Genomic DNA, 17622 nt, shown 5'->3' with positions numbered 1-17622 from the left:
AATTATTCTAGAAATTAGTTTAACGCCTTGTCAATTTCTTACAGCAACAAATTATCTCGATATAGTGACTTGTAAGAAACAATTTAGGCGTTGCTTACATTGAAATAAGTTTTAATGCTATTAATAAGAGTATTATAAACAGAACGATCTACTGTAAAAAGTTATCTTCGCGGTTTCAGTCTCACGTATTTCAGCTAATAAGCTTACTTTGTAAGTTGTGTTTTGGTTGTTGGGTTAGATTAGGCAGTGAAATTAAAGGATAAGAACATTCTAGTCCTCCAGAATAGTAACCGATGAGACGTATCACAGGTGTCACATGATAACGGGGTGTCCGTATTGCTGTTTATGTATATAGGCGACGGTTATCGTACACCATCAGGTGAAGAAGAGGTCAATTTTTTTGTAAGTATTATACTAAAATTGATGAAGAAGATAGCGTTACATTTCACGGTAAGTTATAGTTACTGGCTACTACTATTGTTCTCATAAATATTACTATATACATTATGGACTATCTATATAGTACGCAATTTTTCCTCGTATGAATATATACGATAAACTTATCATTATATTTCTCAGAATGTCAATATACTACCATCAGAAAGCTAAGTTATATCCAATATTATGTTCTATAACAATGATAAAATTGATCTCATAAATTCCCTGTGGTCAATTGATGAAATGTCTTTATAAAAATACATTAACAATATGTATAATGAATAAAAACTACAAGGTAATTTTTATAGATGTGAATCTAGCATAGTAGCATAGCATATAGCTATAGCGTAAACCAAGTATTTAATAGGTACTATTACTTTATTTTTATCAGTTGACCTAGTGTGGCTAGTTTTGTGTTGTTTGGAGCTAGATGGCGTTGTGTGAATTGTCTGGGTTATTATACTGCACGGTCACCGTAAAGTTTACTATTTTTAATGGTGCGGAATAGTTAAATTACGTACATCTATAACAATAATTTCATAATAGTTCTAATTCCAATGCAAATTAGACTATTCTTTATTATAATTATACAATTAAAGACGCTTTTTACTAATTTTTATATTTCACAGTTTATAAATAGTTATGCCAACAATATCTTGGGGAGCCTGACAGAACATCTAAAACCATACCATTATAATTTTGCATTAAAGGAATATTTTTTTCGCAACGTTATATACTCGTTAAAAACTATGTCCATAATTCAGTCATACCTTTGCCTACTTGAAAACGAATACAAATAAAGAAATAATTTTAAAATTTATTTTTTATTGAAATATTAAGTGTATTTTCATACTGAAATTGTTATTTTGTTATTGTTGGCGCTGTTTGGCATTATATTATTCGTATCCCTTTTCAAAAATTGTCAAGTATCATTAGAAATATATAGTTATGATTTTTTATGCAACGCAGACAATGTAAAATGAAAAGAAAATGCAATTACTTACTCAATATTTGCCCACTAAAAATCCACCAGAAACGACATTGAAACCAATAAAGGGATCAAATCCACTAGATTTGGTGGTGAAAATTCTACGTTGGCAACACAATTTAGAACGTAATTTCACTACAAAACATGCGTGCTTTACCTGGAGAAGGGCACATTGCCGCGCTTTACGTAACTTAGGTACGTGTAAAATCCTTTGGTCCGGCCATTGTCGTGAACTGTCGTAATTGTACTTTATGTAACTTTATCACTCCAATCAGATGATTCTGTAATCGCAATAGAATGTAAATAGGTACTCGTATCTTTTTCTGTAGGTAATATTAAAACCCTATGACACTCGTTTTCTGTATATGTATATGACAACTAGCATACCCGCAGAGTCACCTTTCCCAAGTTTTTGGTAGATTTTTCATTACGGCTCCTCTTCTGTTGGTCGTAGCATAATGTCATATTATTATATTATATCTATAAGTCTTCCTCGATAAATGGCTAGCTAATACTAATAAAAATTTTAATATCGGTTCAATACATCCAGAGTAACGACATATGACCTCACAAACTTACAAAATTTACCTCTTTATAATATTAATGTAGATGTGTAATTCAGTTATTCTATAGTAAAAGATGTTTAGGTATTTCATTTATAACTAGACCTACTATACTCGACTGTACAATTTAAAAATTACTCCAAAAGGAATTATTTTAGATCATCTATTCTCGAGCTCAACTATTTTATTATAGAAAACTACTTTCATCTGATAAAACTGTTATATGTAGGCACTAGAAATATTAGCAAACAATCAGAGAAAATAATTAATCAAATAAAATCTTATCGTATAGATTGGAACATTTGCTTCTAAGCTTCAATTAATATAACCAACAGTTCCAGAGAGATCTCAGAATGTGATTTCAGAATGAAATACATATATTGTCAACCTAGTTGTATATACGATAGACCAGGTAGTTACGTCATGTCGCTTGTCGTGAACAATCTATCCACGTATTAATTAAGTAGAAAAAGTGCTTGTAAAGGTAGGGGACTATTAACCCCTTGGTAACTATGTATTCTATCAACTTGCCGGTTGTCCCCTTAAAAACTATAATATTAAGTCACCAATTTGGATTAACAATCTAACCTTGTCCTATATCTACCTTCAACCATACCTTGTATACAAATAGTGCAGACAAAAATATAATTCTATAATCCTCCAGAAACACTGGTCATTTAAAAAAAATAGGCCAAAAGGATGTCGCGAACAAGGAAACGGCAGATAATACTATAAAAAAAACTCTGGTCCTTTATTCCATGAACATTACATAATGCTAGTGAAAATACTAAGCACTATATCAGATACTATAGTCTAGAAATATGCATAACTAGTTCCTGGTGGCTGTGTTTATAATCAACAGATAAAATGGCCATTTACTCATACACTTTCACAGACCCGCTGTGCAACTGTTATATAATACTGCTATTATCTTATGTTTCTAGTTTGTGAACAGTAAACGAGCTTAATGTTCTCTAATCATTGTTACAACTCAACCTGCTCTTTGTATCGCACCTCAGATAATTTGATCATAAATTACTGCTTTCGAATAATTTTAGAACTCGTGGTATACCCAGTTATGCCTTGATTCCTAACTAGAAATACAACTCATTAGAGTCATACGAGTATATGAATGGAAGGAGTATGATTGATTTTATTAAATTATAAACATTGGAGTTTATATTTTTTTCATGTATGAGCAAGAAACTAATAGCTGTCGCCTATGAACTTCCACAGCATCATCACATAACGAATTTATGATGCCAGTAACACGAAAAAAGCTTGAGGCGTCACTTGCGAATGGTCGCGGATTCGATTCCTCGCTATCTTGCGAAGATTCTGTAAAAAATCAAGTATAAAATTGAGAATATCTGCCATCCTTCTAGAAGAAGTCTCAGATTTAATAAGGCCAACAATTTCTCAATTTCAGTGTTACAACACAAAATTACTGTTTACATGGTTAGCGTAATTTAGGTATAAGTTATTTAGAATGAATACGACATACGATCCTAATTGTAAATAAGAATTATGTATGATTTTTATGTACAATAACGAACAGTGTAGGTACTTCTGTCTCCCATATTTCTGCCTTCAAACAGTTGCTTACATCGCTAAAAGAAGCTCTAATTCAAGACTTATAGAATTTAAATTTCATAATTTAGAAGTACCAAAGCCATTCAATTTCAATAGCCCTCAAGACAGGTAAAGTATGAGTAAGTATATAGGTATCACATGATGATGTTATGTCTTAGGTCACAACTGGGTTTAAGCTTTTTGACATTCCAATTATATAAGAATTTAATAAAGCAATGTATTTTCATACCAAACCTACTATATTATACTGTTCGTAACGAAGTTGAAGGTAATTTCTGTTCAGATGCGTTTATTTTTCTAATTAAAACAGTCATACGGGATTATAGTCGTGATTTATTACTCGGAGCCAATCTTATTCTTAAGGAATATCTATTTAAGCCTCCATAACTATCAGATTAATGACTATAATTCATTTAATACATAATTATCTCTGATTTATGTTTGAAGAGTAATCGAGTCTATTCCCACTAGTCCGAAATATGTTGTTCGGTTTAGTTCGCCGTAATTGTAGAATTTTTACAGCTTATTCCTTTAAAAATAGATGACAATTTCTTATTTAGTAATTTATGCCATAAATATATATTTACGCTCCTAACCTGAACTTTAACAGGTTATTAATATACAAGTAATATAAACGTTAGAACATCGATATGTCCATATATATCTCATTTCATTATTAACGGGGAATTTATTGAGAGTCTTCTTTCAAATATTTAAATCATACATATTTGTATATCTTACTAATATTATAAAAATGAAAGTTTATAAGTACCTATGTATGCATAGATAGATGTTTGTTACTCTTTCTCGCAAAAAGTACTGAACGGATTTTGATGTAACTTTACAGTAATATAGTTTATACATCAGAATAACACTTAAGCTATAAACGGGCGAATCCCCGGGCACAGGTAGTATTCTATAATGTTATATATAACACAATAATATCTATGAATAAAACACGTTTTCAATTAAATAATATTTACTACAACAATAACAAGAATAACTTAGGCTATATTTTATTTACAATAACATTTAAACTTTGTACCTAATACTGGATAATTCTATATTATCCAAGTTAACAACAGAAGACTATGACTTAGTTGGCCCCATTATCACTATAGGTCAGGCTTTATTTTCTCTTGTGGTAGGGTCCACCACCATGTCCAGCGCCGAGCGCATTCGTATAACTGTCACCACCGAAGCCTCCGGACCCGTGGCCGTGACCTCCGGAGCTACCAAAGCTGTAACTGTCACCTCCGTGACCGCCTCCGAATCCGTGACCTCCAAGGCCGCCGTGTCCACCCCCGATCGAGAGCCCGCTGGAGCCAGAAAAACTGCTATGACCACCACTGTAGCTGTCATGACCCCCACCAAAACCTCCAGATCCATGGCTGTCATGACCTCCAAAACCACCTCCGAAACCGCCAGAACTGTGGCCACCGTGTCCACCTAATCCACCTCCAAATCCTCCGGAGCCATGACTGTCATGACCGCCCAGACTGTAACTGTCATGGCCGCCACTCGATAATCCGCCACTGTAACTGTCATGGCCTCCTGATGAAAATCCGTGGCCGCCTCCGATTCCACCGGAAAAGTCACCGCCACCGCCGCCGTGGTGGTCGTCGTGTCCTCCGAATCCACCTCCTAAGCCGCCGCCGTGACCGCCGATGCTTCCACCGCCACCGTGATGATCATCGTGACCACCTCCGAATCCACCTCCTAGGCTCCCACCGAAGTCATGTCCACCATGATCACCACCTCCTAGTCCACCGCCGAAACTGCCATGGTCGTCTCCCCCACCGTGACCTCCTCCAAAACCACCGCCGAAACCTCCGCCGTGACCCCCAAAGTCAGAACCGCCCCCATGACCTCCGTGACCACCTAAATCATAACCCCCATGTCCACCGCCTAACTCTATTCCCCCATGTCCGCCACCTAACTCCAATCCCCCGTGACCACCTCCGAAATCGTGTCCGCCTGAACCTCCGTGACCTCCAAAGTCATGTCCTCCATGTCCACCACCTCCTCCACTTATTGAAATACTGTGGCCATGGTCACCTCCGAAACCTCCACCGTGACCACCTCCGAAATCGTAGCCGCCTGAACCTCCGTGACCTCCAAAGTCGTGACCTCCGTGTCCACCACCTCCTCCACTTATTGAAATACTGTGGCCATGGTCACCTCCGAAACCTCCGCCATGACCACCTCCGAAATCGTGACCGCCATGACCACCACCGAAGTCGTGACCGCCATGACCGCCACCAAATCCTCCTCCATGACCGCCACCAAATCCTCCTCCGTGACCGCCACCGAATCCTCCGCCATGACCCTTCAGATGATCCACGAATCCACCGTGCAAGTGGTCAGCGAAACTTCCTCCTCCATGACCGTGGCCGCCACCGTGACCTCCGCCATGACCGCCGCCGTGACCGCCGCCGTAGCCTCCTCCACCACCCCCGTGACCGTGATCATCATGATGATGTTCTTCATGCACCACTACTTCTTTTGATGAATGATGTTCTTCGGGTATATGAACTCGAATATGAACACTGTAACAAGTAAAAACATACACTTAACATGTCATCATACGTAATAACATTACATTACACAAACAATAGGAATCTAGAAAAGGAACAATAGCTCGCAATGCCAACAGGTCAAACGTGATGCCAGTGAAAACAAAAGGTAAGGGGTAGATCTATCATTAAAACACAATAGCTTGATTTTCACCTTTTATCACAATAAAGAGACGCGTGGGAAACTCTTATAGAAATCTCAACCGAATTACTGCATCTAATCTTTTTTGCGGTTACGTCTGTTAAGACGCAGCGCAGCGTAAACAAATCAGATATCTCTACGTACATAAATACTTTTTCTCGAGAAATTCATGTGATTATATTAGAATAGGTGGAAGTGTATATTAATTAGTAGGAACATGAATATACTAACTGTTCATGTCCAAAAGTCGCGAAGCAGATGCCAATGCTGGCCAGTAGAAAACAGCACAGCTGAAAGACAATAAAACAAATTGTAATTCCATTTTTAAACCAAACCTACAAAATACAACGTATTATAATTATTTAGATATTTGCACCCTTGCACACGTATACCTTCCGGATTCAAATTACTCATAATAAAAAACTTTTGTATTCATGAATATATTTATTTGCATACGTCTAATATTATATTTGAATTTACGAAATCTATCAGTTGTTTAATTAGGTGTCACTATGATACCCTGAGTCATTTACTATACCAAAATGTACTGAATGTTCTATTCAAAATATGTTTATAGGTGCGTGCGTGGAATCGAAAGTGGTCAGTATAAGGTGTACTAGATAGTCTCGGATATTCTAAATGACGTAAGATGTAATACGGGCACTTGCCTGCCGCCTGTATAACATGGTACAGTTACTTAGTCACTGTTCACATGCATCATACTCATTAGAAATTTGCTTAATTGTTATAGAAACTTTTTTTTGTTCACTACGTCACACGTATTATAAATACCTACTTAAACGTATCTGTTTATTACCCACTAAACGGATCTTCATGAGACATAGGCTGTCTTTTATATGAAAACCTAATCTGAGAGGTATGAAATAGGCCATGAATGGTTGCTCAGATAAAAAAATAATGACGTATATCTACATAATAAATCCAATACTCTTGAAAATCTGTACTTCACAGTGAAATTTTTCGGGAATCGAACCCGCGACTATCTAAAGTTAAGGCAGTATGTTAAACCTACATAGGTGATCAAACACCATATTAAGTATAGCTTCAAACCACAATCTAATATAACGCAGTATATTATGATTTATATAATCAAATACAACTAATATAAATTCAAATTTTTAAATACTGAAAAGTAACTTAAAGTATATGCTTATATAATTATATAAATTAGGCTTGCCATAGTTGTGACAATCCATCTTCACTATAAGGTAATATAAACAATGAATCAATTCGCTATGTTGCTTACAGTGTCTGTTCACTTACGGTAATACAGGAAGGCATGTTGCGTAGGTAGAGAACGTACGAGGGACCTTCCCACACCAACTCTTCTCGTTGATGATATGAATGTAACTTTGTGACTTCAGCATCGCTGCAGCCTTATATATGACAGTGACTGTTGCCATCCCTACTCTGCATGATAAAATTGTATTGATAACGTAAATTTTGGTAATTAAAAATGTGAATATGTAAATAGTGTCAATAAATTTACACTCTGTGCCAGATTTAGGCTGAACTCAAAAATTGTTCTGCCATTATATGTTGGTTTACGTTCAAAACTTTTTGCTTCTATTATTGTCGTTTCTATTTGGTTTTGTTACCGTGATGTAATTTCATTTTAGATGTAAGATAATTCACTACTATAAAGGTTTTTTTGTTTTATTCTGGAGATGAGTTAGAAAACTAAATAAAGCAAAGATAAAAGCGAATGATGATAGATCTTTCTGCTTACCCCATAAGGAACTAATATGAGATAGATAGATTTAAAAAGGATAAGTAGATAGTTAGTAATAATCAATAATTAAGTGTAGATGACATGACGAATATAATACTTATCGTGTCCATTTCGTACGTTTCAAAGAGTATTTTTTGCTCACATATAGGTCATCATATCTACATCTCTTGATTTAACTTGGTCTGATCTCGGTTTTTCCTCCTCTGACTCAGACATAAATATAATATAAACACAAAGTACATTATGGTCATATTCGTACTTACGACCTTTGGGGTCAATAAGTTATGGTAGTAAATTACTAGGGCAAGACTCTCTCTGAGTAAAAACAAATATCTATATGTAGATAATGTAATACGTTGATTTGTTTGTAATGAGAAGCTCGACACGCGACTAAAAATCATTTTTCTATAATTTAAAAGATATTCAACGTAGTATTATTTGAGTAGTCTACTGTAAAGCAATAATAGAACTTATTAACTCTGGTAATATCGTAAGAGAGTTAAGACTACTCGAACAACAATAATAATTATTAATAATCATTCAATTAAACTAGTTTTGATATCAATAACTTTGTACTACAGTGTACCACATCAGTTGAACTACAGTGAATACTATCTACGATATTGTTATAAAGATCTATCACACGTGACGGGAAAATTATAAAAGAAATCAATTAATTTGAACCGGTTTTGTCACTTAGTCTTGTGTTATATTTTTACACGGATTCAAATTTCATTGAATGCGATAACTATTGCCTGAACGTAAACAGTACTATGGACTATTAGAATAATGTAACTTGTTAATTATTATAATAATGTCCTAAATTGTAATAATGATGTGTGATGACTTGTGATGGATAAAGTTAACAGGTCTTTTATGGTGATGGACATGAAATTTTCAATTTTATAACAAAAGATATTTTTATCTACCGTTAAATGATTCTAATATATTAATATGTAAAGCCTATTAGTCTGCACACGATTATGTTATAGATGACTTTGTATGGGGTTCGTTCTTCAAACAAGGCATTTAAATTTTAAATATATAATATAACATATATATACATTACTTAAATGCTACGTAATTATTAAATATTGGAACTGACTAAAAACAGTAATAATAATATAACATTTTTACCAGTCGAGTTTCTTGCCTGTTTTTCACAACTGAAGTAAGTAGCCGAACTGGACGGTAAGGATAGTAATATAAAATATGTAATAAATGTGCAATTGGCCGAAAGGTAAATCAATACTTTTAAGTTGAGTTTATATTTCCAAGTGGTATTATTTATTATATTATATTATACTGTATTGATTTTGTTATTGTTTCTAAAGTTAAATAGGGCAGTATAATAAATATACAAACTTAGTTCTCACCGTGGTTATGCAGAGACAGCCACGGATATAAAATTTATAATACCACTGTTTATTTGTATCTGGAATGTCGTACTATCAAATATTTAAAAAAATCAAAAGTATTCAGTAATTGTTTATATTAACCATCTTTATATCAAACTTATAATATTTCCACTCTCTAATATCCTAATCTGCTTCCTTATTATCCCATTTATTTGAGGTCGGCGTAATATGTTTTTCTCTTCCATTCATCCCTGTTCGCAGTAATCTCGTTATTTACTTCTTTTCTTACCACATCATCTTTCACACAGTCCATCCATCTCTTTTTCGGCCTTCCTCTGCCCTTAAAACCATTCATATATAACGCCTTCCGCCCGCCTATTAGTGTGGATATAAATAGAGAAATGTACAATGAAACGGGCGTTCCTTAAAGTGTGTGAAAAGTCATGTATGCCATCTGAGTACGGACCGCATGGAAAATTTGACGGTTGGTATCATCTGTTCTACCTCTGCACGCGTTAATTGGTAAAATAAAACAGTGCTTCTTCGACTTCTTATTTCATTTATTTGTTGATAATGACATGGTGCACATGCATGCACTAATAATATAAAACTGGTTGGTGGTTGATAACATATGTCTAGTAATGTGTGATAAAGAAATGGTGCTCCCACCTACGCTAATGGTTTACGCTATGGAGCACCAGTGGAGGATGATAAGATGAGCATGAGGTCAGGTCAGTCAGCCTATCGTGGCAAATTCATCAGTAATTTATCACGATGGTTTCCAGGGGTAACCTTGTGGAGGTTAACCTGACATGGTACATTGCGAGCAATGGGATCATTTGTCCACATTATTAACAATGCCTTCTCTCTATATGTGTAGTCCGTTTATAGTACTTATAGAAAATACTTAAATCAATACTAATAATCATAATCATGAATAAAATTCAAATGTTTGCACCAAGCGAGGAATCAAACCTACGAAAATCGGAAGTAAGGCGATATGCTAAACAGCTAGACCACCGAATTAAGTTTGCATTGTCTACTTAGAGATATACATTAGAGAGCGCATCATGGTTTTGCGGTTTATCACCGCAATTTAGACATCTTAAAGGTCGTGAGATACAATTTCGCATATTTGTTTTATCGGTGTATGTTTACCACGGAGTAAGTACCATGGTGCACCAAGGTATCATTTGGTAAAATAGGGTCACTTCAAGGGAGGCTTACGACTGCAGAGCACCATCCCAGCCTATGGTCAACCTCTGTATACTCTCCTGTCCTTTGTACCCACATTCTGTACAAAAGAAGGCCTAAATATGCGACAGACTGCGCGAAAGTTGTTGCAGATTTCTGGGGAATTTCTTGCAAATTTCTTGCCATTGAATCGAAAAAAGGAGAATGGAGTAAGTTAAAATTATCCATTGATACACTGATCTCAGTTCGTATTTATAACTAAGTAAGTCATAAATACGAACTGAGGTTGTGAAAGTTGTCGCAGATTTCTGGTGAAAATACAATACATTTATTTGTTATGTATTGTTCAATGTATTATTCAATCGAAAGAAGAATTATGGAATAAGTCAAATCCATTGATACAATGATGTCAGTTGATATTTACGGCTTACTACGTTATAAAAACACGTATAAAGAGTAAGTTGATCAACTGTATGGGGCTCCCCCTACCACTATACTATACAAATATACTTAGCAAATGTGGTCAAATCAATTGTTTTTTATGTGTAATAATGGAATGGCGCACCTTCCTGCGCAAGCGGTTTACGCTGGATGAGAATGAATGTGATGAGGCAAGAGGTCCGTTGAGTTAAAAGTGACAAATTTATGATAATAATAATATTAATATAACATTTTATTGTGTACATGAATATTTACAAAAAAAGAACTTTATATAAATATATGCTAAACAAAAGAGGATTATCGCTTAATTCTCTTCCAGACAACCGAAAATCGAAATCAAAATAAATCGAAATTTTGCGTAATAAAAGGCGGGCTATAAAATAGAAATAGAGAATATAATACGATAAGAAAAATATGATTAATATGTAAATAACTGAATAAATAAAGTACGAGTACGATACCTTTATTATCCATAAAAAAACTTACAATTCTTCATGTAAAATATGTTGTCACGTGATATGTTTATTTGAATTTTCAAAATTGCTTAGCCGATTTCGAGTGTATTTGTTGGAGAAAGTTGTTCATATTCGAGAACACTATCAATGCGTTTCAGCTCGGTATGTTTATCACGAGTAACCTGTATACAATGCAGGAAGTACAACCATGCAGAAAGTGTGCTATGCGTTTATTCGTACGTCTGTCGGCATACGTAATAATTATTATGAGATGAAACGAAAAAATCATGTTCACTTATTACGCAAACAACACTAACCATTGACATTATCCTATTATACCAACAACTTCCAAATTGAATAACTATTCATTTACCTACAGCGCATTACTGTTACATTCGCTTTTTTATTTTATACTGATATATCATAATGCAAAATTTTAGACATTACATTTGTCCACGTTGCTTGTCGGCGATAGAATTCTAAACTATTAAACCGATTTTAATGAAATTTTATAAGTATGCTTGCTAGGTTTGAGAATATATTGTTATCTATTTTTTATGCCCCTAAGGATTAAGGGTTTTGACATAGTTTGTTTCAGTCTAGTCATAGTCATTAAAAAATACATATAACCGTAATTTTTCACCCTTCTGCCATCAATCCCTATTTTTTATTTGATGTAAAGGGAGGGACGCCCTAAGAAAAGATGAATGGATTGTGTGAAAGATGATGTGAATAAAAGAAGAGTATGTTCAGATATGACGACCGATAGAGAGCAGTGGAAGAGAATGACATACTGCGCCGACCCCAAATAATGGGATAAAGGCAAGGCAATGATGATGATTTATTTATGTGGCAAAATAACCCTTGCATTGAAAGTACAATGTTGCCCACCAATGTAACATGTCAGATTGACCTTCGTCAGAGACCATCGTGTGTTTTTGTTTCTATTTGTTAAATGTCACGATGTTACTCATTTTATCATCCTCCACTCCCCGTCAGCATAAGCCGTAAGCGCAGGCGAGTGCACTCACACATTATCCAATAGAAAACCCAAGGAATAAATCTTTTATACATTTTTATAGAATATTAACAGTTCTATCCACGTCGACCCAACCTTGGTACACTTATATTGCATTCCGCAGCATAATATTAGGGTAATATGTATGTGTATAAACTATTGTTATTTTAATACATTTTAATATTTTATCTATTGCCTAAACCTCTGCAAATACATATTTGCAAAGAAATGTATACATGTTGTACATGAATTACAGAAAAATTATATCTACATACATAGTCAAATTATTTTACATTTAAAATAATTTTATATCTTGACATATTTTAATATACGTAAATCAATTCCTTGATAAAATATTGTATCAAGTAATTGTTTAATATTTTTTAACTTAATAGCATTTTAAAAATTGTAATTTGCGTAATTACAATTTTGGCGGGACTTGGACCTACAAATATTATATAACCTTTGTTATGTACCGTGTACACATTCAAATAAATAAATCATTTCATTTCATTATAGAGTTAAATATTTACAGTCTTGTTCATATTATTTAGTATTATTCATCTTATTCATATTATTATTAAAGCTTATAAAAGCTTTACAGATCTCTTTAGTTAAAACGTTCATCAGCGCTACTGAGCTTTTAGACAGCTTTAAAGTAGCGCGTTATTCATTATCTCATTTTCTCTCTCTCTAACCAATATTGGTTTCAAATACGATTTTTGCAATTATGTTGCAATCATGACTTGGGCTATTTTACTATGGACGCAGCTCACGCAAGTGTGGCCACCTTACGTAGTTGCTTCACCACTAAATCTGGTGGATTTGACTCCTCTTATGTGGACAAAATTTATGTAGATAAACGTATTTTTATAGCTTTCCCCTGTTCGATATAATTAGACTACTAATTCGCCTTTCTATCGTACTGAATAAGATATCTTCTGATTATAAAACGGTAGCTCTATTTTAAATTAAAGCGCGAAATATATAGGTGAAATCTCACCATCATCGCTGTGATGATGGTGAGCTCATCTGTATACTATTACGTTTAATATTATTTTAGAGGGATCCACATATTTTGCTAAAACTCATATATCACATATAGATAGAATAGGAAAGCAACGGATAAAATACTTGTAATGTAATACATACAAAAAGATATACATACAAACAATAACAGTGAATACAAGAACAATAAAATATGTCACAATTCGCAAATTGAAAATAAAAGAAATGAAAATAATAAAAGTGATATATATATATAAGTATACCTTACAACTATATGCACAGTAAGTAAAGAAAATTAGTTATTTTTTTTAAATAATCATCATTTAATCAATCCGAATAATCATGAATTTATTTTAAAATATCTAAAGTCTAAATTTTATTTCTTGATTTAATGCGGACAAACATAACCATCTACATTAAAAAAAGCAATTATACATATAGGTCATATAGTTAGTGAGTTTTAGCGAGACTACCGAAGAATATGTTATATTATATACATGTATTATGTGATACGATACTACTAACAAATATAACACAATATTATAGCGAAGGGAGTCCCCATGTTGCTGGCAAAAATGTTGTTCGTTGCGTAACTTCGCTGAGGAATGAGTCAGAACACTCCGGTGCTGCGGCCAATTACACTGAGATTCTTTGTAAAATCTCAAATTCACATAGCATGTGAGCCTGCAAAGTTAAACTCATTGCTGTTACATTGAATTTAGCTGTTACATTTCTCTTCCGCATATCAACAAAAATCTTGGAAGTAAAAAAGATGAATCCTATATATTTTTGTGAGTGTGGATGGATGGATGGATGTTTGTTAGGTACTGTATCATGCAAAAACTTCTGAATGGATTTTAATGAAACTTTATAATAATATAGCTTATACATCAGAATGAAGCATGGGTTATAAATTTCACGCAGGTGAATCCGCGAACAAATAGTAAACAATACATTTCCAATGCTGTGTACAGTATTAAAATGTAAGTCTAAACCAAGTATTGTATGATACTAGAACGGCTAACAATGTGACGGTCCACTTAGAAATGAAATGGCAACTGCTACTGTATAATATACATGAACACAGAGGATGTTAGGGATGGGATTCTTAGAATGTAGACTAATTAACCGATTGCTATCAATGTACCACATCCGGTTGGCCTACACGCGGTTCCCTTGAAAACCATCATAACAAATTCCTGTTCAATTTGTCATAATGCGCTAACTGATCTGACCTCACGTTCATCTTATCATCCTCCACTAGTGCCCCGTCAGCGTAATCCGATATCACAGCCGGAGAATTCCATAATGATGCGAAGAAAAATATATCGAACCTGATGTTATAAAACCGCCCACACAAAGTCAGCAAATGCTGAGCTTTCGTATATTGTTGCACAACCTATACACAATACATAATTGTGTCGTCAGGTATTATCAATAAAAATTGATAATTATGTAAATATTATTCAATAGTTCAACATAATATTCAAAGTTATTACTAGTTTAAGTAACTGTTATTTTTTAAATAAATATTGACACAATTATCTTCTTATATTGAACTAGCGACCTGTCCCGACTTGTACGGATATATTACAAAACTTTGAATTTCTCAGATTGTGTTATTACACACATGTATTATGGATATAAACCTTCCTCGTGAATCACTTTACTATTGCCAACGAGTTAATTTAATATCTCATATACATAATCTCAATATATTACTAAGTATTTTACTAAATATATATGTATGTAGTTATTTAATAACTTAATTGTACAACCACAGATAATATAATATTACATATAGTACAACTAAGAAACTAAAATTAAAAATCTTAAAAAATATAATATAAATTATTTAAAGGATTACCTTTAGGCAAAGATCCGAAGAAACGGGCAGCGTTCCCTCTTTGAATGGCTAGACTAATTATTTGTCCAAGGTAGCTGCTAGCTCTTCGGTCTTCTGTGATGTCGACTAACCTTTTTGTTATTTCCTTGAAAAGTCTTATAGAGCTAGGACCCCACAGACCAAAGATCTCGACAACGAATGGGACAAAATCATATTCGGAGCCTAGACCCCTGTATTTACATGCTTTGAATTTTTCAGCCGCTTCACAAGCCGCACCAGCTCTGTTGTTGGTTACATGTGATGATGTAATCCAGGCCGATTTCGGCCACGGTGACTGTCTTCAATTCCGATTTTGCCGTTGATGTGCTCGCATGTGACTTATGTAGCCTATATTGTGTGTAAAAATCCTCGCACATTGCGGGCATGAGATCATATAATTATAGCTGATAGCCGCAGGTGGTTGGGCTTTCAGCTCGTCACGTCTGGCAATCAGCTATTCGGAAGCAGTCAGTTGCGCAGGAGATATTTAGGTGCACAAGCGTACGCGCAAACACATGTGCATACCCTCGTCTTCACCCATCTTGATCCAGTGGAGCGGAGAGATCGATACGACTGGTTCAATGTAGATGGGATGGGGCCATGTTTGTAATTTATTTGTAGTATGGGTTTTGTTACAATTTCTGACTATATTTGATAGTTAGAAGTTGTGTAGACCTAGAACAGGTCGTGTTGTTTTGGGTTAAAGGTATACTCTGTACAAACTATTTTATATCTGCATAGCTAATCGTATTGTAGCCACACCTTTGTGGTTGTGATGAACAATTATATATTGTATTAAATTCAATTCAAAAATTTTATTGCATTTCACATGGCAATTCAGATGCGGTAATCAGGCCATTGTTAACTGTCAAAGTTGTGGTTAACGGTTATATTTGGCTGTTTACTCGTAGGTACTACAAAAAAAAAATATAAACAATATTACATTTTATATATCTAAGATATCGTACGGGTAATTCAATATATTTACAAATAACTTCATCATCATCATCAGCCCACTGCAGTCCACTGGTGTATATAAGCCTTATAAACCTAAACCTTCCACAGAGGCTCAGTTAATGGTGAAAACCGCATTAAAAGAAGTTTTTGAGACAGCCGTGTAAGACACGGAATGTAAATACTACACCAATACTACTACTGCTAATTTCTGATCAACGTGAATTAAAATTGGCAATACCTCTGACTACCCCATGCGCAATAACAGTCACTTTGGAATGTTTGTTTTATGTCTATTTTATTTTACATTTTATAGTATAAATATCAAAGTAAGTTTTTAAAAATAATTTATACTTTATTATTTTTATTTATTAGGTATTTGACATATACCTATCGTCTCTCTATTCATTCAATTACATATATGTAAGCAAACTTTGTTTTGCCATATAAATTTAAATCGATATTTAAAAACAGGGGTTGATGGTAGAAGAGTGAGATTAGGGTTGCATGTATTTTTTAATGCCATGTTATAAATTTATATGTTGTTCAAAAATAAAAAATAAAAGTTAGGAATACGTGGTGTGAAAAATAGATAGTAGCTAATTCTAAGACATACTGAATATGCATATAAAATTTCATAAAAATCACTCTAATATGGTAACTAACATTGTGACACGAGAATTTTGTGAACAAGATCTTAATTAGCTAGTAATTGAATGTACCGTAATCTTCAATATTCTCGAAGACCACACGTGATCAATTGATATGGTTATCATACCTGGACGATCAAGGGCAATGTGTGGTCCATTGGATCATATATATATGTATTTGTTCTAGGTAAGCACGGATAGAACTAAATGTGATAGAGTGTCGTGGTTTAATTTGAAACTTCGTAAATTAGATATCAATATATAGAGGTCAATATCAAGTTTCTGTCGATTTGGAAGGTATGTGCAGTAATCAGCTTGTTTCTCATTCCATTCGTTAATTTCATCAGTATTTTGTTCAATGAACAATCTCACTGAGCTTACTACCATTTTGTACTACTGCGCATCACACATACTGACACAAACTATAATGTATGTATTGTCTACATTTATACAAGTGTACGATTTGAAAGAATTAAAAAAAAATCTTATCTGTCTATCTAAATAGCGCATGGTCGATATCATAACAAAAATTTCTCCGGAAGTACATAGAATTAAAACCAATTCACTTATCTTTCTTTTTATTGACTCAAACATAATTATAATTCC

The 17622-nt window shown here is 34.1% G+C and overlaps 1 protein-coding gene across 1 annotated transcript; it reads right to left on the bottom strand.

Moving 5' to 3' along the window:
• Nucleotides 1–4711: 4711 nt before the first annotated feature.
• LOC131849115 (uncharacterized) lies at nucleotides 4712–15953 on the bottom strand. Its single transcript, XM_059199106.1, has 4 exons — nucleotides 15918–15953; nucleotides 6532–6635; nucleotides 5779–6131; nucleotides 4712–5682 (listed from the first exon to the last, which is right to left on the bottom strand). Exons 1-4 carry the CDS (start codon nucleotides 15951–15953, stop codon nucleotides 4712–4714), a joined length of 1464 nt encoding a protein of 487 aa, XP_059055089.1.
• Nucleotides 15954–17622: the final 1669 nt, after the last annotated feature.

The sequence above is a fragment of the Achroia grisella genome, unplaced genomic scaffold (assembly GCF_030625045.1).
Source record: "Achroia grisella isolate CSIRO2021 unplaced genomic scaffold, CSIRO_AGI_Agris_v1 utg640, whole genome shotgun sequence".
Taxonomy (NCBI): domain Eukaryota; kingdom Metazoa; phylum Arthropoda; class Insecta; order Lepidoptera; family Pyralidae; genus Achroia; species Achroia grisella.
This window is presented reverse-complemented; position numbering and strand designations above follow the sequence as displayed.

Bases quoted from the DNA above. Each gene is read 5' to 3' on its own strand.
- LOC131849115 (XM_059199106.1), bottom strand. From the start codon at position 15,953: ATGGGTGAAGACGAGGGTATGCACATGTGTTTGCGC. The intron at 6,132-6,531 runs GTTAGTATATTC...TACTTGTTACAG, and splicing joins GCGACTTTTGGACATGAACA to TGTTCATATTCGAGTTCATA. The intron at 5,683-5,778 runs GCGGAGGTTTCG...ACGGAGGTTCAG, and splicing joins CGATTTCGGAGGTGGTCATG to GCGGCTACGATTTCGGAGGT.